This window comes from Barbus barbus (genome assembly GCF_936440315.1).
Source record: "Barbus barbus genome assembly, chromosome: 14".
In the NCBI taxonomy this organism is placed as follows: Eukaryota; Metazoa; Chordata; class Actinopteri; order Cypriniformes; family Cyprinidae; genus Barbus; species Barbus barbus.
The window spans coordinates 28,211,258-28,235,113 of NC_136742.1; the positions used below are offsets into that span (position 1 = coordinate 28,211,258).

Sequence of the window (23,856 nt, forward strand, 5' to 3'; positions counted from 1 at the left end):
AACGTAATCAGCATTGTTTACGTTCAGGAGAAAACATGCACATGCTGAATGTAAATAATGCTAATTACATTGATTACATTCTGGGGAAAGCGCTCACATGCGTCATGGTACTCTCCAAAATGACAAAAGATGGTAACTCGGGGAGAAGTATTGTTGAATAAATTATGTTTTCTTTGCGCACAATTGAGCCATGATGTCACATGGACAGTTTTACCGATTTTCATTTTGGGGTGAACTGTCCCTTTAAAACCAACTCTGTAAAAATGTAATTGTAACTCTAAAAGACTGTAAAAATGATTCACGAACTGCTCCGATGTTCTGAACTGAATCAAAAGATTCACGAACCTGCTTAGTGCCGATCAGAATCTAATGATTCGCGATACACACTCTGAAGTCCCAATCTGAATAAAGATTTGCAAACCCGCTTTGTTCTGATCTTAATCAAATTATTCACGATATGCGCTCCGAAGTCCCAATCTGAATTAAATTATTTACGTAAAATAAAATTACAGTTTTTGGAAGTAGCTACCATCTCCAGAAGTAAACAAACAAAACATCTTATAATTTACAGTGAAAACTGACATTCCCAGAATTCTTAATAGTTTTTATTATCACATTGGCCTACATTAGGGTTTTATGTTACAAAATATGTAGTTTACTGTTTATTGCATCATTTTAGTTTCATGTGTGTTCGATGTTTTTTGTTTTTTTTCTCTCATTTTTTGTGTTAATGACACTGTGCACGTTCTAGTATTTACCTCAGCTTGTGTAACTTGAATTTTTCATTGTGCTTTTTCTTTTGTTATTATGCTGGGTGTCAGTTGAAACAGATTTGACTAGCAGTGTGCCCTTGATTTACTTACTTGATTTAATTTGAAACACTTACAGATTGTGCTGTAAATTTGATTTCCTTTTATGGTAATTTCTAGCATATTCAGGTCTTTTTTTCTGTAAAAATTAAAGGATTTTTTTTTTTACATTGAAGTCTTTGTGAACTTTAGGTCATGTGTGGCGTCATGTGATTATATACAGACAGCTGCTCATATTTATTACTGCCTTTGATCACTGGGTGAAAGGTTGTCCGGTGTAAAATTAGAGTGACATCTGCCTACTATCAATATCCAGTAGTGACCCTACATTAGCTTTTATAAAGGTGTTTTCATCTAAATAATCAGGCACTCTTCTCGTGCCTTAGTTTGGTAACTATCCACCAGATGATGTAGAAAATGGCGCTGATCCAACTGTGTGTCTCTATCAGTGAGGGAGCAGTGCATTATGGTCTATCTTTAGCCTGGATTCTCTCTGCCTTTTTTTCCCTTTTCTCCAGCTTTTTTTCCTGTGCTCTCCAGCATACGTTGCCTGTCTGTTTCCTCCCCTAGGCTGCAGCATCGACGCAGGTCGGCGTCACCGTGTGCTAATTTTACTGCTGTTGATGCTGATGGTGAAGGCAGTGCACCTGCTATTTCTGTCTCTGCCTCTCTCTGGGGTCTGCCAATTGTATTAATAGACAGGGAATTATTATATACTACGTGATTTTACGTCAGGGCCACCATCTCCCTGACTGGTTGTGTCTGCTGTTAGAGCTACAAAGCGGTAGTTTTGAGCTTTTCCTTTATAAATGCAATGCTTAACATTTTATTCAGCCTTTTGTAATTGCATTTTGTTTTGTCAGTATCTTTCAGTTCTTCATTTTTATCATTTTAATAGCCACTGACTGAATTTAACAGTAAGTCAGAATAAAAAAGGAAGAAGATCTTCACTTTCTTGAGGTTCAAGAGTCACTTGTTGTTAAGTGTGCAACCGCGATAAGCATGAAACAGGAAGGAAGTGACCCAAGCGTAATGGTGTGGTTGCGTCACAGTCTCTTACGCACATGAACAACATCACTTCCGCTGTAATTTCTTAGGGCAGCAATATAATATAGATAAAATAATGCTATCTATTCACAAGGGCTATGGTTATTGGTTTAGATGAATGTTGACACATTTAGGATTTGTACAGATCCACGATTTGGTGTTTATCAGTACGTGTGATCACCAAAAACACACAGAGTCATAGTCTAAACATTAATAGGAAATCTTAATGCCTCATCCCTCATTAAGGTGTGGTTTGAATCATATAATACATTCTCAGGCCAAAACATGACCATGGAAAGATTGTGAAACTTAGTAGTCTACCTGAACTTAGTTATATATTTTTATTTATTTTATTTTTTTAAAGAAGTCTTACCGAGACAGCATTTATTTTATCAAAATTCAAACTTCAGTTTTATAAAAACTGTACAATTATGATATATTATTACCATCTAAAATATATTTATAAGTTATACATGTCTTTAGTGTCACTTCTGATCAATTAATGCATCCTTGCTTACTAACAATTCATTTAAAAAAAGATAATGAATTATACTTTTGAATAATAATGTACTTGAGTAATGTTAAGTCCCATCAATAAATCTTGCTAATAACGCAAGACACAATGAGCTCACGTCAACACAAACAAATCATTTTTGGTACATTTAATATTTATTGTTTCTAGTTTTGCAAACAATTCGCAAGTTCACATTTCAGTACAAAAATAAAAATCCCATAAATTAAACAGACTACGTTTTCACAGAAAACTTCATACTTGGACGTTAGACCATTTAAATCAATGGTTAGGCAGCACACATATGAGTAAATAAATTCACACATTCAGAAATCAACCGTAAAGGCAAAACATATCAGTTCTCTATTGCTCAGAACACACTAATACAACGATTCAAATCTAGCACCGGTAAACAAAAAAACAAAACAAAAAAATATATATAAATTATTAGTTTAACTTAACATTAACTAGATCATTAATGCAAATCAGTTAATCCATGCTTATCTTGCTACACTTGGCAGGCATGTATAGTTCAGATAAATATAGGAAGCAATAACGATTGCTTGATAGAGTCAGTTCCATAGCCCTGCAATACCAGATTATATCAAGTTGTGTGTCAGAAATAGCAATTCTAAGTGTCTCTAGTGAATTCTCAAAGAGTGAGGAGGGTTGGGGAGTTCAAGGAGTCGGATGATTGGCCGTTGCTGCCCCGCACAGGCCCACAGCTGGGGAAGACCTCGTTTTCTGGGTAGGTAAACATAAAGGAAGACGTATAGGTGGTGCAGGCCGGGGTGCAGGTGACGACGGGCGTGCAAAGGGGCTCCAGGTCATTGTTAGCAGACGTGTAGAGCGGCTCCCAGTCTTGAGTGTACAGAGAGCTAGATAGGTCCATGTCTGGGACCGAGCGAGCCGTCTCCAGCTCGGCTTTGGCCAAGAGCTCCAGAGACTCCTCCAGGGAGGGCTCCAGGTCTGAAATCTTCACCGTGGAGCTGAAGCTGTCGGTGGAGGCCATGCTGGAGAACAGCGAGCTGCTGGAAGAAGTCGTAACCGGTGCGTTTGCTGTGGAGACCATTGAGGTAGTGACGCTGTGGATCTCAGGGACCGACGCGGAGGGGATGGGAGAGACGGAGCTGGAAGGGATCTTGCAGATGGGTTTGTGTGCGGCGAGGATGAACTCTAACCTCTCTTTCTCTTTGAGCAGGTTGGCGATGTCGTTTTGAAGAGTGGATTTTTCATCCTCAAGCATGTCAGTTTCCTGTTTTAGAAAACACAAATGTTGTTAGATTGATAGACACTAAGCATTAACTTGCATATTATGCTATACAAAGCGTCTTCCCAAAGATCTGCGATATACTTACAGTTTGCAGCGTATCGGTAAGCTCTTGCCTTCGGTTGCGGCATTTTGCGGCAGCCATCTTATTCCGTTCACGACGGACTCTTTTCTTCTCTTCCTCTTCTGGAGAAAGCTGTGGAATAGATAACATGGAGATTTTAGATTCTGAACTGTGTAAACTAATAAACGGATACAGTAGGTGCACTGGATGATCAATTGTTAAAAACAAACTCAGTGCATTGTTTACCTGCTCAGCTCTGGATCTCTTGTTGGAGTTTGGGGACTTGGTTCCAGTGACCCTCATTTTGGGGTAAGGGTTTGGGTTGTAAGATCTAGCTCCTCCGTTGGAGGGCGCCACAGATGAAATCATGGGCTGAACCATCCACTGCAGGTCTGGGCAAGAGGAGATCGCGGTGACTGTTGGCACGAAAGAGGCACTTGAGACACTCAGGTCAGTGAACTCCTGAAATGCACATAAGAAATCAGTTAATATATGCCAGATATTGTAAATATTATTAAAACATAATAATAATAAAAATAGGCTAATGTTACTTATGAATAACGCTTATTTTTATTTATAACCTATCTATTACACATTTCAATTATTACTAAATTTGAACACTTTAGCTAAACTACAAAATGCATTCATGTTAAATGAATAATAATTATTGTCTTAAATACCTGAGTCTGGTTGAGCGGGTAATACGCGACGCTCTCGCCGCTCGGAGACGCAGTGCTGCACCGGGAAGACGCGTCACAGTCTGCGTTAAGGCTGGTAAACATCATGCTGTCCAAAGTCGAGAAGCAAGAGCTATCCAGCACTAATATATCCAGAAAGTTAGAAAGGTTTCAAAAGCCTAGGACTGCTAACTCCCTGCTCGTCTGCTGTTCTTCTCTCTGTCGCTATCCAAAGTTTGACTGCTGAGCCACAGCGCTCGCGGAGCTTATATTCAGTCTGTGACTGTGACGTCAAAGGGAGGCGCTGCCAGTGTTTGCATAGAAACCTCCGAAAACACGTCGCCAGGAACGCATTTTGCTGGATACACAATCGATACACATCCAATGCAAACTTTTAAGTTTAGTACATAACAAAATGTTTGTTAGAACGTTCGTAGATTAAAATTCTAAAAGAAAACGGAGTGGAATTCACGACGTTCCATAGCAGGGGATCCCACGACGTCATTTACCTTATATGGAATGCATCCTGAAGAGGCGGAGTGCTGATGGGAAACACTCTGTGCAGTGTAAAGCATTATGTAAAGATACTTCCAGAAGGCTTCATTGTTTTCATTAACAACGACTATATTTACAGCAATATTCAATTATGCAGTTTTAGTACCCCCATATTATTACATTGTTAACATGCAGTTAGTGTAATTACATTAAATTCACACAATGTAATGCTAAACCACTTAATCCAAACTTAAAATACCTTTTAGTTACAGCTCACGTTCAAGCTATGTTTACCTAATTCTTCATGTTCTTCGATTTCATACTTTCTGCGAAGCACAGAACATGGATGGCCTCGGGCTGTGTACGTGCCTTTGCGCAATAAAAGGCGTGTCGACAGCCAGTCTGAGCTGCCGTCGCACGTTTAACGAGGGATTCCTTTGTAATAAAATGCTGAGTTGGTTTCTTAGCAGTTGCATCACTGAACCAAACAAATAATCACATGAGTTAAGATTTCAAATGGCGTAAATTGTTCAAATTCTATATAAATAGTGCATTAGGCCTATATAAAAAAAATAGACATTAAAACGTGTGTCTGTTTGTTTGTGTGTGTCTATATAGCTATAGAGAGAGAGGGAGACTTTATTTAATTTTTTATATATTTAGTATTTGTATTTATTTATTTAAGCCGCACACTGTCTATTTGGATATATTTTCATGATATCGGTATCATGACCGAGGCAGGTAGTTTTGTTATTGATTAACAAACGAAAATAGCTCTATCAGCGTTCCCATGTGATGTCACCTGCTCTACTTCTGTGTTCGTGTTTTGTTTCATCTTCCGCGTTGTCTAAGCAACGCCCCTCCCACTGACGTCACTGCAAACCGAGCCTCTGCAAATGAACTCTGAAGTTTCGCCTTTCACCGACTAAAGCCTGTTCTCAGTAAATAAACAATGCAATGATTGTGTCCAGCCTAGGGTACTTTAAAAACTAAATAGCAACCTTTATTTGATTAGAAATGTCACTGCCATCCCTTTTTTTTTTAATTGAACTGGAAAATGTGTCTGAGATACAGGATTTATTAATTACTGACAATAATTGCTCCTAGGTCATTACACAGAGCCCTTTTTCAATTTGGAAATGTGATTTTTTTTAAAAGCAGGATTTTAAATATTCTGTCAGAAGAGAATAATAGTGTTAAAAATGACATTGTTCATGCAGTCAATCTCAAGCTGAATATTTAAAATGCTGGGATAGTTATAACTATTCCTTTAACCAGGCTGACAGTTTTATAATTCATTTAGCCTTGTGCTCAAGTGAGTTTTTAGAAATAGAATTTAATCTTTACACTTTTCCAGTTGTTCACTGTGCAAAATCATGGCACCCGAAACCTGTGATTATTTTTGATCACCTTGTGACAAACCTAACAACATGTGTAATAATAGATGTGCTAAAAAAAGAAAACATGCCCTTGAAGAATTCATATCCTGAAAAGATAATGATGATGTCACTGTGACATCATGTTTTTAGGTGTGACGTTGGAGAACAGGCCAATAATGGCTTCATCATGGAGAAAGAATATATATATATATATATATATATATATATATATATATATATATATATATGTATAGGTATATATATATATATATGTATAGGTATATATATATATATATATATATATGTGTATATGTATATATATATATGTATATGCATATATATATGTATGTGTATATATATATATATATATGTATATATATATATATATATATATATTAAAAATATCATTTATATATATTTTTTTAAATATATAAATATTCTTAAAAAATAACAATTTGATTAAAATAATAATTTAAAAATATATTGAATTTGATTAAAATTATTTGGTTTTGGTAATACGTATTGGTTTTGTGGAATGACCAGAAACCAGAGGCGGATCTGCCGGGAAACTCTTGGACTGTGGACAGAAGGGAGGCCCCACTCACACGCCCTCGTGTGAAAGCAGGATTACCGAATCTGAGCTATGAATAGAGACTTTCACACAGGTTATAGAGAAGAACAACGGTGTTTTATACCAGTCCGAGTGAGAATTAACGCATAGAAAGCCTTTTTGTGCAAATCCTTAACATGATAGACAGAATAATGTCTGTCAGCAGACACTTATGAAATCGGCAAGTTTATAATAAAAAAGCTTAAAACTCATATTTAGATAATTTTGGCTACTTGGCGAAGATGTCGTCATAAGAATGTCATTGAATTAAGTGTGATATGATAAAAATAGGCTGTGCCGCAGTAGCGCTGCAGAGAGAGGCTCCACACCGGATGTGCCATATATGGTCAAGACACGCAGCTCTCTGATTGGCTGCTCACATTAGCGACAGGGTTGTTGCTGGAGCTCTCTGAGTGGGAGATCCATCATTATAATTGACAAGGGACACGAAAAATCACAGTTTTTAATAGAATGGGCGCGGTTGAAATATCACAACAGTTGTTTAATTCTCTTATCCTTTGATATTCTCGTTGAATAACACTTTCTTACATTGATGATGTCAAAAGCAGTGTGTATTTTTGTTGTTGGACAATCACGCGCTTGCAGATGAACCATCTTATATAGGGAGATATAAATCTATATAAATTCATAAAACGCAGGAATGCAAAAGACGGGCTGCAGACAAGGCATGTAAAATGACGTATCTTGTTCATTCATGTGAAAGCTGCAGCGTTGTAATAGATCAAAATAACCTCGGTATACACATTTATTTGAATGCCTAAAATGTTGAATCAAAACGAGCACTGTTTTGAGTCAGGGATATCTGTGAAATCCCGTATATATATTTGGCTCATGCTTAACTGTCTCCCCTCCGGATCAGTGGTACAGTCTCACAGATTTCATTCATAAAAATCTGCCTCACTATAAAGAGAAGCAGCGTTGATGGCTGGTGCCTCCTAGCGTAGTAACCTCAATCTAGATTTTTTTTTAAAGAAAAACCTGAAGAATAGCATTTGGTGACATTAGTCACATATTAATCTGTTTCCCAGCATCTCCTGGAGTGATCTAGCAGAAGTGATGCCTAAAAACGCGAGTGTTTCTCAGGTGTCTGCAGAACAGCTGCTGCACACATCAGCTTCTGAGATGAAGGATACGCAGGTACAATCAATTGCTTGTTTACCTGGAATATAACCTAAATGTACTATTTAAAAGAGCTGTGATTAATGATTTATGTTTATGTGATTATTTCATTTTTTGAATAAAAACAAATGATTGATGTAAGTTGTATTAAAATGCAATTTTGTTTTGGACCACATATGATGATGAACACATTCGCGTGCTCGTTCTCAGAAGACAGGTATTCTGAAGGATGCTGATGCTCCCTTTGTTCCAACGGTCACTGCTGTAGCTTCAGCTCCAGATCTCAAGTGGATGGTCCTGTCGACTGACATCTCTTCAGTGTCGCCCTGCAGACACGAGAAACCACCGAGCTCATCTCACTCCACAGATGCCAAACCGACTCGAAAGACCTTCACTGGCCGGAGGAAGGGGGTGAAAGAACAGGTAAATACCTATTTCATATATATGCTCAGCACATAAATTTGATTTATGTTTAAATGCTTTTCTGATGAAATCCACACTCAACTGACTAGAAACATATATTTAGATATACTGTGGTTCCATTAAGAACCTTTAACATCCATGGAACCTTTCAACTGCACAAAACATTTTTTATAGTGGTTATTAAAATGTTATTTTATGGTTCTCTGGGGAACCTAAAATGAATCATCTGTAAGCATCCTCTTTATTTTCAAGAATTTAATTTTAAGTAAAACTGGTCTATGCATGCATGTCTTAGTTTATTATTACCACATATATCCAGGAATTAGCCATTAAAAAACACGTACTGATGATAACTACTTTAAAATATGTAAATGGATTTTAATCAAACTCAAGTGCATTCCATTGATCCTAATTAAATGTAATTTTGATATATAAATATAACGTTATTCCTGGGAATCTATCTTTATGTATAAATATATATTATATGTGACCCTGGACCACAAAACCAGTCATAAGTAGCACGGATATATTTGTAGCAGCCAACAATACATTAAGGGTCAAAATTATATTTGTTTTTTATGCCAAAAATCATTAGGATATTAAGTAAAGATAATGTTCCATGAATATATTTTGTAAATTTCCTACCAGAAATATATCAAAACTTAATTTTTGATTAGTCATAAGCAGTGCTAAGATTTTCATTTGGACAACTTTAAAGGCGATTTTCTTAATATTTAGATTTTTTGCACCCTCAGATTCCAGATTTTCAAATAGTTGCATCTCGGCCAAATATTGTCCGATCCTAACAAACCATACATCAATGGAAAGCTTATTTATTCCACTTTCAGATGATGTATAAATCTCAGTTTTTTTTAATTACCCTTATGACTGGTTTTGTGGTCTAGGGTCACATATGTTCTAATTTTATTTTATCTATATGTCTTTTTATTTAAAAAAAAAAAATAATAATAATAATTATCTGTACTGCGTTAGGCTAACCAAGACTTGTAATAGCACTTGCATGTTGTTGCTCTTTTGTTGATTATTTTGTTGATCTTGATTATTCCAAAATATACATATAAATGTGCATGTGTTTTTTATTTCAGCTTTCTCCAGAGGAAGAGGAGAGAAAGAGGATCAGACGAGAAAGGAATAAACTTGCAGCTGCCAAGTGTCGAAATCGCAGACGAGAGCTAACCAACAGCCTCCAAACTGTAAGTTTACAAACCACTATATTGTGCAATCGCCTTCTACAAAAAAGATAACTTTGTGCATGATATGATTATAATCTGCATGTGTATAGGAAACCGATAGCCTTGAGGAGGACAAAGCAGCTCTGCAGTCTGAGATCGCCAGTCTGTTACAGGAGAAAGAACGACTCGAACTCATCCTCTCTGCTCACAAGCCCCATTGTAAACTCACAGAGGAGACGGCGGCAGAAAGTGAGGAACAAACCCTAGCCCAGGAGGAGCAGATTCAAGCTCCCAGCACCTCCCCAGAACAGGTGCCCACCTCCCCTCAGCAGGCCGACCCCACCACCACTGCGATCTATGGCGACTCCGACGTCCTTCTGTGCTCCAGTGCTGAACTGGGCGCCGCTGAGGTGGAACCGTACATCGATATGCGAGATGTGTCCATGGAGGACATTAGCGAGGTGATTGATAGTGGTGATGACATGGATCTGTTAGTGCCAGATATTGATCTCACTAGCTCTCTGGGTCTGAGCGAATGGGAAACCCTGTACATGTCAATGGGTGGCGGGTTGGAACCTCTCAGCTCGCCTACATGCAGCCCCACCTGTAGCAGCACCAACGCCGTGCCCGTCTTCAGCTTCAACAATGCAGATGTGGAGAAGCATGACAGTGGGAAAGAGGACAAATCTAATGCAGCCAAAGAAATCTTGACGACTTTATGAAGCTTCTGGCACATCATTCTTATGAATAAAGGTTCCAAAATGGGGTTTCCACAGTGATGTCAAGGTACTTTATTGGCATGTATGGTTCCATGAAGAACCTTTGGTTCTTGAGGTGATTACATGTTCTTCACACTAATAACAAATGGTTCTTTATAGTGGAAAAGGGTTATTTTCTGAATTTGATAGGTTCCATGGATATTCAAGGTTCTTCATAGAACCATTGATGCCAGTAATGACCCTTTATTTTTAAGTGTTGTTTGCCAAATGGTTCTTCTAAAGCATTGGTGTGAAAACACCCTTTTGGGTTCCCAAAAGAACCTTTCAATTAACAGTTCTTAATTTTTATTTATTTAAAAAAAGAAATTAAAATTAGAACATTTGAATATTTCAAAGATTCTTTTTTCCCACGATAAGAACTTTTTGTGCAGTGGAAAGGTTCCATGGATGTTAAAGGTTCTGCATGGAACCATAAATGCCAGTAAAGAACCTGGAATTGTGAAATATTATTGATGAACCGAAAAACCCTCATAAAAATGCTTTCATAAATGAGTCTGTGTTCAACATTTACAAAATATAGTGAATGGTGTGCAGTAATGTCATGTGACCCTTACATCCAGTGAAGTCACTATAGTCACTGTTTGTTTCTTCCAGATGTTGACATTGTTGAAAATGTTGTTCATCCTGTGAAAGACATGCTTTTATGCACTTTTGTACCATGTAGGTACGTGTAAATGTATCAGTTGGTGTGGTGATGTACAGTGCAGTCCGTTACACCATGTCTTTAGTGTGTGACTAACTGTTTTTTGGTATTGTCCAAAAAAAAATAAAAAATCTGACCATGGTGGCAAAAACGAAAAATCTTTATGCATTTTTTTTGTTCTTCCTGCTTCCTTTTCAGTGGTCTGGCATGTTTATAATAAACAAAGAATAAATATGAAAATTAGGAAATGTGTAAATTTATTTATTAAGAGGGAGGCAGAAAAAGGCAAAAATTTAAAGCCTCTCTTGGAGTTTCTTTCATTTGCATGCACGAAAATGAATGCACCGTTTCGATTAAAAATAAGCATTCACCCACGTCTATTATCATTCCATGAATTTCGCGACCCATCTATTTCTAAGGTATCTGTGAAACGGCATTCACCCACTACGATTCGTCAATACCGAGGCTGTTGTATCGTGTCTATGGTTGTCACGGTCGGAATGTTCTCTCTACGCCTCGGACGCAACGTAAAGCGCCGACGTCACTGCGTATTTGCACGTACGCATTCTTTCTCTCTCGGTTCTACTTCCGTGCCCATAATTGGCAATGAAATCGACTGTTGTTCTGCCTCTGTGGAAACAGCAGAGTAGTGTTTCGCCAATGAAAGTTTTCCCGGAAGATCTGGTGGAGAGAGAGAGGAGAAGCTCTCTGGGTATGTTACGGGAACTGTTTTGTATTTTTTCAGGACTTCATTTGGGTATCCAACGTATATTTTAAGCTTTTCCGTACAGCCTCTGCTCAAGTTATAATTTCGTTGAAAACATTGTACGGCTAAAAAAGCAGTGCTGTTCATTTGAGCTTTTAAACTCATGTTTTGTTTTATTTTTTCAATTAAGCACTGCTTATAACAACTAGCTTTAATTATAGCAAAGCTTATATTATTTGTTTGATTACCTGCAGTAGACAAGGCCAAAAGGCCATTAGTGAAAACGCTTCTTTAAGAATTAATTATTTAAATAATAATTAAAATATTTACTTTTACAACGATTTTAGTGAGAAGTTGAACTGAAAAACTCACTTTGGCAGTGTAAAAAATGTGACCAACTAACTTGTTAAATCTTTAAAATTATTAAATATTTCTGCTTTATTTATTAAACGTTTTCATCATCCTAAAACTCTGCGTGGTGTGTGTGTGTGTGTGTGTGTGCGCGCGTGCGTGTGCGCGCAGTATGTGCAATTTTTAGTATCCTTTAGTGTTTTTTAGTTTTAAATAAAAATGACACACACACATAATTTCATTATGATGTCAGACAGTTAAACCCTACTGTGTCACATGACACATTTCTTTATGTTTTCAAATAATTATTAAATAATTATTAGTAGCCTATTCCACAATTGCTTGTATTACAACGTGGCTCAGTGTTCAGCCGTATCATTGCTCAGACTATAATTCAACACTCAGACAGACTGTAATATGAGCAGAATGAAATCTGTGTTCTGCTGCAGGTGAAGCTCTGTTTCCCCACAAAAGCACCTCATTATAGAGACACACAGCTCATATTCATACATCACTGCTGCTGCTGGCAATGTTTACAGCGTGTTCTTGGCACAAACACACTGTAAACATCTCATGTAGGCCACTTTGTTAAAGTGCAAAAGGGAACCTGATAGACAGGCCGATAATGGTCAGTCGATTTACATTCAGCTTTTGATTAGTCAGCATGTGCCCTGCTAATGATTCAACTGGCCAAAATAAAATTATGTCTGGCAGGACTTCCTCTTTTTTTTTTTTTTTTTTTGCATGATTCAGATTGCAGATTTTTAGTATATAGTGAAGTTTATAGTCAGCCGGATATCTTGTGTGCCGGATATTCTTTGTTTTTCTTCTCATACATCTCATTTTTCAGATGTTCCTGCAGATTGTATTTAAATCCACATGCTCATGTGTATTATCACAATGATTAAATTAAATGCTGATTCTTTATACAGAATCACAATGCAACTATCATGCACAAAGCAACTTGTATGCAGAGACATTACAAATCCACCATATTTTGCCCTAGGAAATCTTTTGCAAATAAAATCAACAGTAATTTATGAATATAAATGTGGTATGTTGAAAGCACTGCATATTTCTGATAATGCAGCATTATTTTCTGTTTAAGCGCATGAATAGTGAATACATGTGCATCGGCCATAACTGATTTGTGATTGTGCATTTCCAAATGACTGTATTTCTGATTATATTATATTTCCAGAGTTGGAAGTGGGTTTGTGTTTGGAACAATGTCTGGTTGCTGTTCGGTTTGAGTTTATCATTGTCTTGAGTTTATTAATATGATCGTGAAATGCAGAAGCATTGTACTCAGCATTGCTCATCAGCATTTGAATGTGTGCGTACAGTCGTTGGAGGAATTGAGCTCTAATCATATCTCATCACGTTTTAGGCCTTTTTAACCTTTTGCCCTTAAAAAAGGGTAGAAAAGTTTGCATTTCTGCACTTTTGTGTGATAAATCTTTACACATAGACACATATTGTGCATTAAATGTAACTAAAGACTGAAAATTCCAGGCCTTATGAATCCTGATGCTGTCGGACAAAAAATGTGGAAGAGGAAGTTTGTCTGTGCGTCAGAGGTGAGGCACAGAGGTGATTGTGTCTGCGCTCAGTCTGTCTGTGTATTTCAGTGCATGCCAAAATATCCAGGTTGGATTGTTTAATCATACTTCAAAAAGATAAAAAAAGAATTCAATTGAAAGAGTTCAAAAAAGATCCATTTTATTACATGGATTTCTCTCTCTGAGGGTGCGATCAGAAATACATTATAGTTAGTCTTTCATTATTGCAAAATTGTGGAAATGATTTTATTATTTCAGATGTATTCAGTTATATGAACCAACGGCCAGTTTCATGGTTTATTTGACCACAGAATGCCATGACCGACCAATCAAAACTAAGTATGTGAGACAGCCGTGTAATAAGATGATATATTACAGATGGTGAGCTTATACACAAAGCAGCTTAAAAAGTCTTAAAGTCTGGCTCAAATGATATAAAGGAGATACTGAAAGCCATATATGTTTTGGGCACTTAAAATGATTTTTCACTGCAGATTTTATTGGAACTGAAAGAGTCCAGCATTATATCATCTGCAGTAATGTTTTAAATCACTTTAACTTAAAGAAAGTTAGTAATATACTCATATACTGCGAGGTTTGCTATGTAACAGCATGTAGATATTGGACCTGTAAGAAACCGAAAGCATCCTGAGTGTTATACAACAGGATAATGAGTGCCTTTAAAGCTATTTATAGACCTATTTGTCAACTTTGTCAAATGCACAAATATCTCCATATAGTATTTAGACATTTTAGCCACACATGAAATGAATGTCGTTGCATAACAAAATGTCAAAGAATGTCCCTGTATCTGTGCTCAATTGATACAAACTTCACTTTTCAAAGACATTTTGCCTTTTCCCATCTTTTTCATTATATGCGTTTTACTTTTAATCATCTTAACATTAAAGTGTGAGCTCAGTTTCCCTCAAGTTCAAACAGGTGTTTTAGCAGAGAAACCCTAGTGCACTTCACACCTGTACTTCACAACCACAAACCGTCACAAGTATTTTATCTTCATTTTCAACACTATAGTTGTTTTTTATCACTTTTGAGAAGTTTTCTGCTTGAAGCGCATTTGTGCTTTGTTTCTGTAAAAGAAATGCCATTAGTTTGATATTCTGTTATAGAATACAGACTGGAAGTCTTTGTATATTCTGTTCTGCATTACACAGTAATTAGAATATAAACATCTTTATTGAATATTTGTCTAATTGATATTTTATTTTGTGACACAGCCTGGGTTTTCAAATTGAGGGCCATGAAAAAGTTCTGAGAAAAACAGCGTAAAATAACTTTAATGCATTTGATTAAAACTTATTTTTAAAATTAATAAAAATATTAATGAATAAATAATTAATAAATAAATAAATAGCCATTTTTACAAAAAATAATACAGTATACAAAAACAACAACAATAACAAAAAAGCTGTAGGATTTACTTATAAACAATTTTCACTCAGAAATCACTACATTTTCACAAATAATAATAATAAAAAGGAAATATCACATTGAATTAAAGGTGAAATTTTGAAGAAGAAAGACCGAGAGTATTTTCTTGTTAAACACACTCCTAAAAACAAGTGAAACCAGCCTAAGCTCCAGCCTGGTCATAGCTTCCAGACTAGTTTTAGCTGGTCCAGGTTGGGAGACCAGGTGACTAACCAGTTAAAACCAGCATAGACTGGTTTTAGCAGGGTTACAGTAGTTTACTTATAAGTTCGTAAAATCATTTTTACAGTGTATAAACAAATGTAATAATGTAACATAATTAAAACAAAAAAAATCCAAATGATAGGGCTGTTTTACTGAGAGCCTACACTACCAATCGAACACTTTTGAACAGTTTAAGATTTTTAATGTTTTTTTTAGTCCCTTCCCCTCACAAAGCCTGCATTTATTTGATCCAAAGTACAGCTAAAGCAGTAAAAAATTTAATTTTTTTAGAAATTAATTATTTTATTTAGCAAGGATGCTTTAAATTGATCAAAAGTGATGATAAAGACTTTATAATGTCACAAAAGATTTCTATTTCAGATAAATGCTGTTCTTCTGAACTTTCTATTCATCAAAGAAACCTGAAAAATTCTACTCCGCTGTTTCAACATAATAATAATAAATGTTTTTGAGCAGAAAATCAGCATATTAGTATGATTTCTGAAGGATCATGTGACTGGAGTAATGATGCCTAAAAATTCAGTTTAGGAATAAATTACGTTTTAAAATATATTCAAATAGGAACAGTTATTTTAAATAGTAAAACAAGCTTTGGAACAAATAAATGCAGGCTTAGTGAGCAGAAGACATTTCTTTAAAAAAACACAAAAAATCTTACTGTCCAAAAACGTTTGACTGGTAGTTTATTCATTTTCTAAACGTCATCCGGGTATTTGCGCAGTTTGACTCGTTTTTTCGAAACTCGAGTTTTCCTGAAGCTTCATTACAGAAAGATAAACACATGTTGTTTGTGTTTTGATGGGATATCCCGCGCTGCTGTGTTGTTGTTGTTCGGTTGCTAGGGGGCGGGGCCTAGCGCTCCATTCTCTTTGTTTTTAGAACGTCTGGCGTCACGCGCGGGGAGTTCCGCATTCCACAGATCCGAGCGATACATAAAGGCGCTGATGCAACGGGAACAGAAGCGCAAACGAGCTGAACGGACGAGCAACCGCCAACTCTCAGCACCGAACAAGTAAGTGCTTTATTTAGCTGGTATTCTAATGCATTTACACTGTAATCACAGAGTTGAATTAGACACGACATCAGGCGCGTTTTAAAGGTCGAACATACGGATTGAATAAACTGCTGCATTTCAGATGATTTCATATTTATATAGAGACAGAACTGCATTGACAATGAGATATAGTCTATTAATAAAACCTAGGGATTCAATTATATTCATGATGTCCTGAATGCATTTTCTGTAACAGCCAGGTAATGCACACTGAAGTAGGACATTATGTACTGTAGGCTTCTTTAACTGTTTCATACACTAAGGAGTTATGCATTATAGTAGGTGGCAATATTTTTTAAAATGATTAAATAAAGTTGTCTCTTATTTTTGAAAATGCTTAAATTTTATATCGGGGTCCCTGGCTTGCCTGAGGGTCTTGACGGGGCCCCTGAGTGTTTGAGACCTTTGTTTAAATGGCTAGACGATGTCAGAGAGTTTGTCTTGCAGTTATACAACAACATTTTCATATGCGTATGTCTTTATATATGCATTTTTATTATTTCAACGTTATATTTGTACTTTGAAATTATTTTGTCACACTATTGAAGTCAGCTGCAAAACACCTAAAAACTTTCGAATACTTCACCTGAAATATAGGCTACTTTTATTCATTAACATAAATTCGTCCTAATTGTTTCTTAATGTGAAAGTGTTCTTTTTTTGAACTTCTAATAGTCAAATGCAAAAAGAAATGCTAAACTGTCTCCATGCAGATTGTTGCAAAGAAAAAACAAATAACAATTTGCTTTCAATATAATCAGTAAAATGCTGAAGAACCGTGAAGAATGTCGCCAGAAGCTGCTGTGAATGGCTTGAGGAGTTTTTCAGGATAGAAACATGTTTGACTGTTACATAATCTTGTAATGGCCTTTACAGACAATTCACTAGCTCTTTTAAGCCTCGGGTTTAACATGCGTAGGTGTTGTTTGTGCTCTTGGGAATCTTGAAGTTTCCCTATAACTCTGTGAGAAGCAAATTTACACGAACATTTACAAAGTTTGTGTTCCTCTCATGAAAACTTCATTATTCTCTGTGGCTTTCCGTTGCAGACAATACGCATTTTGACCTGTCAGTCCTTGCTAAACTTATTCCAAAGTAAAAACTCTTCTTAAACTTGTGAAAAGGTCACTACTGGCGGTTTCTTTAACCTTTTTGTAGTTGTCCTGTCATTTCGACCCTGAGAGGATTTTCTTTTTACTGAAGTTCATGTTAGTGCATTGGTCTAAAACCTATACTGACTGTGCTTAAACACATCATAACATCTTCCTAAAAAAATAATTATTGCACTTTTTAGGATTGACCTGCAAGAAATGCTTATAAATGATAGCATATTATTTTTTATATAAATGCACTATATAAATTTAAAAACAAAAATTGCATTCAGCTTGTTTTCTTTCAGTTAGCACAGCTTATATGCCTCACTGATCTGAGTTTATGCACCTGAGCTTTAGAGAGAATATTTCCACAAATCATGCTTTTTCGAGAAACTGTGATGCATTAGCGGAGATCACTGAGGCCTACAATCAATCAGTTCCGATAAGAAACACAAAACCTGTGCTAACTGAAAGAAAACAAGTCAACAAAAACATTGAATCCAAGATAATCTAGCGTAATGAGAGATTTACAAGCAATTTTTGACAAAGGATTTTCAGGACAGAACAATTAATGTTATTTGGAGTTGCATTTGTATGATTAAATGCACTTTAAAATGTCATGCATGATCAACAGAAGTACTGACATTTCTCTCTCTCTCTTTCTTTCTGAAGCAGTAATGATGCCTGGTCAAATCCCTGATCCGCTGATGACAGCCGGTTCTCTGCCCAGCGTCGGTCCTCTGGCTGGCATTCCCGCCACCACCCTGACAGACCAGCTCAAACTAGCAGAGCTCTACAGCCTCGGTGGGGTTCTGTCTCCTCTCATCCTGAACAGACACGCCAAGAGACCGTTCGACGTCATCAAGGGTGAGGTGAGAACAAAACATGACATTTAACACCTCCAGACATTCAAGGCCAGGTTCTGATTGCATCTGCTAACTCAAATCGCAGATTGCATGTCACATGTTTAAAAAATGCAGATAGGTTAAGAAGTTGAAAACATATGTGCAACAGCTGAGAAAGTGAAACCAATGTTCTTTTGTTTGAGAAGCTTCCTTAAAAGCGCTTCACTGCCTGGTCAAGAGGGACACCTGGTGGACACGAGTTACAATTTTTTTAGGTTTAGTTTAAATGGTTCAGTTGATCCTGAAAAACATAAATGTGCATTTATAAACTATATAACTATAAAGCAATTCAAAATTGCACAGCAAATTTTTTCATGCAACTGATTTTTAATGAAGTTTTAGAACCATGTAAACACTTTAGTGTACTTTTATTGCGTATAAACGAGTAAGCATCTAAACAAACACATCTGAACTTTCTGTCCACAGGCAAATGACGATAACGATCGCAAGAAAAGACGGCGAGAGAAAAATAAAGTTGCAGCCGCTCGCTGTCGGAACAGAAAGAAGGAACGAACAGACTTTCTCCAGAAGGTGAGTTAGAAAATGTAAAAAAGCCCTTGGGAGGATTTATTATCCGTCACTGAGGGGAAAGGAAAAGAAAAGAGAGTGTAACTTTATTTTACAGTGTTCCTGTTACACTTATTACATGTTACTGTTATTAATGACTATAGCAGCTGTGATTGACATGCCATTTCAAACAATTTCATCTAAAAGTTATTTTATATATCTTTTATTAAAAACTCCTGATGCTTATTTAATTTTGATGCATGCCTTTTTTATGATATTAATTTAGCAATTATATTGAATATTTGTGCTTTTAATAATTAATTTGTTATATTGCAGAACTTTAAAACAATTTTATTTAAAAAATATTTAAAGTGACATTTTATTAAAATCTAATACTTAAATGTAATTATGCATGCCATTTTAATCTTTTTTTTATTTTATTTTTTAAATTTTTCATTATATTAATTCAGAGTTAAAAAACTATTTCAAAGAATATGATGCTTGTGCAATTATAATGCATGTCATTTTAAAATAAAATTTCAATTAAATTACAATTTTTTTCATTTTTTTATGATATTAACTCAGATTTCATGGGATATTTGTGCTTCATATCAAAGAACTATTTAAAATGAACCAGTGAAGGTAAAAAAGAAAAAAAAAGTCATTTATAAATTATTTTAAAAATTGTTATAAATCATTTTTTATATATATATATAACTTTTTTTTTTTTTTACCTTCTGGTTCATTTTAAATGCCTCTGATATTTTATGTAAAGAAATATATTTGTATAATTATACACAACTTTTGTAAATAACCAATTACATGAACACTGTAAAATAGCGCGACTGAAAAATCAAAGTGTGTCTTTGTCTCAACAACTTCATAAATGTGTCCGGTGAAACAGTATAATTAACCAAACGCTTTCTGGTTGCTGCTCTAGGAGTCTGAGCAGTTGGAGACGCTGAACTCGGAGCTGAAGTCTCAGATCGAGGAGCTGAAATCGGAGCGGCAGCATCTGATCGTGATGCTCAACCTCCACCGGCCCACCTGCATCGTCCGCACAGACAGCGTGAAGAGCCCCGAGAGCGACGAGCACGTGCTGGACCAGCAATCCGAGCAGTCCGACTGAACAAACACACAGCCGAGAGGAGAACAGCTGCTGTCAGGACACTAGCACAGCAAGAGGAAGATACAGGACATTCACTGACGGACTAAACAGTCTGGGATTTCTTGTAAAAATAACCAACATCCTGTCAGTGTCAATTTCATCATGAACAAAAAAGGGAGGAGATTTGTGTGGACAACAAACAAACCTCCCTGAGATCATCCAAAAAGCTCAAAGACGTTTGAAAGGCGCTCGTAAAGCTGTAGGTGTCTCTCAGTTGACCTGAGCGATTCCTCCAGCGGCCTGCAGATGGCGCTGTCTGATAAACTCTTCACTGACGCTGGCGTCTGTTGTTTGCATTGACGCGGTCAATTATATATTGTTTTGTATGATATTGTATGTACATTTTTTTATTGTGCCATCACATGATATGGTGAATTGCATGTGTTTTATCTTCAGGGTGTCTGTTGAACGGCCACTTTTGTTACCAAATAATGTTTCTTTCTTACATGAAGCCACATTCAAATAAAGCCTATTTTTCAAATACAACTTGACTCATTCATTCTTTTTTTCTTTTTCATTTGATTTATATGATTTGATTTGTAATCAATTGATTCATATTAAAATATTTTTTATATTATTCAAAAAATTTGTAATTTTTTATTTTTATTACTGAAAAATTAGCGCTGTCAAACGATTAATCGCATCCAAAATAAGTTTGTTTACATATTATACGTGTGTGTACTGTGTATATTTATGTATAAAGACACATACAGCATATATTTTTAAAATATTTACATGCATTTACATCTATATATTCATATAAATTATATCATATTTAATATATAAACGTAACATTTTTCGTAAATATATACATGCATGTGTGTGTGTATTTATAAATGCATAATAAATATACACAGTACACATTATGTAAACAAACTTATTTTGGATGCGATTAATCGTTTGACAGCACTATGAAAAATATAATTAATTTGTATATTTTAAAATATTCTTTATTTTTATTTATTAAAATATATTTGTATATTTTATTTTATATTTTTTAGTATTGTTTTGAACACTTAGAAATGTATTTATATTTCAGAATATTTATTTATATTTTTATATTATTTGAAAATATTTTTAACATTTTAATTTTATTAAAATATCTGTATATTTTTATGTATTTTTAGTATTGTTTTAAACATTTAGAAATTATTTACTTATTTCAGAATATGTCTATTTCTATATTATTTTAAAATATTAAAAAAAAAATAATATTACATTACCTTTATATTATTATATTATTCTAATCATTTTTTGTATTATTTTGTTTTCTGTTTTAAATGATTATTTACTTATAATTTTTCTATATGTTTTATTTATGTTACATTACTTATTTATTAACTTAATAATTTTCAACTATCATTTATTTATTAGGCTTAAGCATCCCATGACCCTACAGAAGACATGAGTTTGGAGAATGATTGATGGATGGATTTTATATTATTATTTACACTTTTTTTACCTTACAATTGTAATACTTGCATCCCTCTTAGATAACTGTTTTTTGTCCCTTTCACTTTCTTTCTTTTTTTTTTTCAGTAAACTTTGTTTGTGGAAATTAGATGTTGTGACAGAGAAATCAACTTGACAAAACCAGGTGATTTCCAGTGAGGTTTCCATTGACTTACAGTTGTTTTCCATTGATCCTGTTGTTTTCTCCTTTCAGAATCTTGTCAAGTTAGCACATTTTTCCACTATAACACACAGTGCAATAACCCTGAAATATATGTAAACACTTAAGACACAAATATATTACATGATATAATATATAACACATTTGGATTGTGTCCAAATACTTTTACAGCGTTCAGTCTGAATGGCAGCTCTATTGGTTTATCACTTGTGAAATGTTTGGCTGAAAAAGCTGAATGTGGTAACATTAATTAGTTTTTACATGTCGATTAGTTTGCGTTTTAGGGCCGCTTTGTCATTTATAATGAAAACGGCTGAAAGCCGGCTTGAGTGGGTTGCTTGTTTGTTCATTTTCTGTCTTTAGTTCTTTTTGTCAGGTCAGAATTGGGTTGATCAGCTTTCCTGAGGTCTGGCTTCAGACTTTCTCGCTCTAAAAGCTGCTTTGATCAAATGTCTGACCTTCTGCTCAGCAGTTCCAGCCTTTTAAAAATGCATCTTTTTGGCAGAACATGTTTCTCACGTGGGCGGTTGTCAGAATCTGCTCCTCACCCTGTTTCTCCAAGCGCTTGAAGGAAAAAAAAAAATGTTGGTTGGGTGCCATTGAGTCCTACCTCAAGAACTGTGTGATTTCAACAGGCAGATGTGAACACAAACAGCTCCAAATCACTCAGGAGAGCGACCGCAGTGACCTAAAAACAGCACTTATAGCTGAGATCAGAAATCCAGCTCATCTTATTTAACTCTCCATAGTGTTTCACTGTTTCAGTATTCACATATTTCAGTACTTTAGTATGTCCATATTTCAGCACGTTTCAATATTTAAATTGTGTGCATTTTTTTTGTATTTCAGTACACTGTTAGACATTTCTGTAATTTCTGCAGTTATTTACTGTATATCACCCAGTATAATACTGCAAATTCCCTTTACAGTAAATAACTGTAATACCCTTTGCATCATGGGAATTTTCTGTGACGTCAGACCCCACATACAGAGACTTACTGTATTTTTTTAAATTGCTGTATACTACTGTATTTGCTGTAATGGCCTCTTTGGCGCCATTCCATTGAGGTTGCTTTATTTTCCTAATTTCTTACATTTGGATTGACGCGATTTGCCCTACACCGTGTGTACAACGCCACAACAGCTTGGGACTGACTACACTGGACGTGTTACATCACTTGTAATGATGGGAAAATCTGTTTGTCCTTCATATCAGAAACAGCGCGAGCGCTTGGAGTACATCTGTAGGTCAGAAATATACAGGGGCTTCATTTTACTGTCCACATCCACTGTAGATATATATAATGGGTTCTATATTGTGTTTTATCCAAGGAAGACACAGAAGCAGCGGGGCAACGCTGCAGGTTTTTGGGGATGAACCCACGAGAGTGGAAAAGTTCCGGAGAACATCTGCGCTGTGTGTCGATGCACCTTACGACAGAATAAGACCTGCAAGCAAGGTAAAATATGTGTACGTTGTGTCACGAGTGTTTGTGTCAGATTTTTGCACAACAGTTTACCTAACGTTAGTAACAATTACCTGTCAACATAGCGGTAACAAACTTTACTATGGTAAACTGCGCTGTCGTTTCGGAAGAAAAAGTCACACACTACTTTTTAGTAGCCTATTGAGAAATAAAATCGTATAAGTTAAGCAAGTTTTATGGCTAGCTGAATTTTCTAATTTTAGAAAAAGTTGGTTATAGTTTTTAATGGAATTTAATATTTACTGCATTTTTTTGTATTTGTGTTTTAAAGGTAACTGCAATGACGCATCAAGAAAGAGCATGCCAGCCACCCTGAGACTAATAATTCATGGTAAGAGAACAACTATGGCTTTGAGAGGTTTGGGTATTCTGCATGCAAACCGCCTTTTAAAAGTGTGTCATTTCTACTTGTTTTTCAGAGAAGACATTTCTGTCACTAACAAAGTGGACGGTGAGCAAAGGTGGTGGCCACGTTTTGGAGCAGCACCTGGGTTTTGCAGATGGCTATGTATTCTTTGGCTGCTTGTCTTTTTTCCCCATTATGTTTCTGTTGCCAGTAAGTTACTGTAAAAACCCTTTGAAATGTCTAACAGTGTAGGTTATTCAGTTATTCAATAATGCATTCTTTTATGATTCTGTATTTTTTTTATTGTTTTCATTTTTCATCGCTTA

General features: G+C 35.7%; 3 protein-coding genes across 5 annotated transcripts; 2 read left to right on the forward strand and 1 right to left on the reverse strand.

Annotated features, from left to right (window-relative positions):
- Positions 1-2,216: 2,216 nt before the first annotated feature.
- LOC306880248 (protein c-Fos) lies at positions 2,217-5,250 on the reverse strand. Of its 2 annotated transcripts, XM_079433656.1 has the most exons (4): positions 4,382-5,250; positions 3,948-4,163; positions 3,726-3,833; positions 2,217-3,622 (listed from the first exon to the last, which is right to left on the reverse strand). In XM_079433656.1, the coding sequence occupies exons 1-4, from the start codon at positions 4,484-4,486 to the stop codon at positions 3,020-3,022; spliced, it is 1,032 nt and encodes a 343-aa protein (XP_079289782.1). In that variant the 5' UTR covers positions 4,487-5,250; the 3' UTR covers positions 2,217-3,019. The 2 variants fall into 2 exon arrangements, with proteins under 2 accessions (XP_079289782.1, XP_079289781.1); XM_079433655.1 differs by having other exon boundaries at positions 2,512-3,622; positions 3,726-4,163; positions 4,382-4,620.
- Positions 5,251-7,917: 2,667 nt separating this feature from the next.
- LOC306880249 (protein c-Fos-like) lies at positions 7,918-11,186 on the forward strand. Its single transcript, XM_079433657.1, has 4 exons — positions 7,918-8,020; positions 8,213-8,425; positions 9,532-9,639; positions 9,729-11,186. Exons 1-4 carry the CDS (start codon positions 7,940-7,942, stop codon positions 10,338-10,340), a joined length of 1,014 nt encoding a protein of 337 aa, XP_079289783.1. The 5' UTR covers positions 7,918-7,939; the 3' UTR covers positions 10,341-11,186.
- Positions 11,187-14,545: 3,359 nt separating this feature from the next.
- Positions 14,546-20,730, forward strand: LOC306880562 (jun dimerization protein 2-like). 2 transcript variants are annotated; one of them, XM_079434165.1, is made up of 4 exons: positions 14,546-16,348; positions 18,157-18,356; positions 18,816-18,920; positions 19,837-20,730. In XM_079434165.1, the coding sequence occupies exons 2-4, from the start codon at positions 18,162-18,164 to the stop codon at positions 20,023-20,025; spliced, it is 489 nt and encodes a 162-aa protein (XP_079290291.1). In that variant the 5' UTR covers positions 14,546-16,348; positions 18,157-18,161; the 3' UTR covers positions 20,026-20,730. The 2 variants fall into 2 exon arrangements, with proteins under 2 accessions (XP_079290291.1, XP_079290292.1); XM_079434166.1 differs by having other exon boundaries at positions 16,297-18,356; positions 19,837-20,542.
- The last annotated feature ends 3,126 nt before the right edge of the window (positions 20,731-23,856 follow it).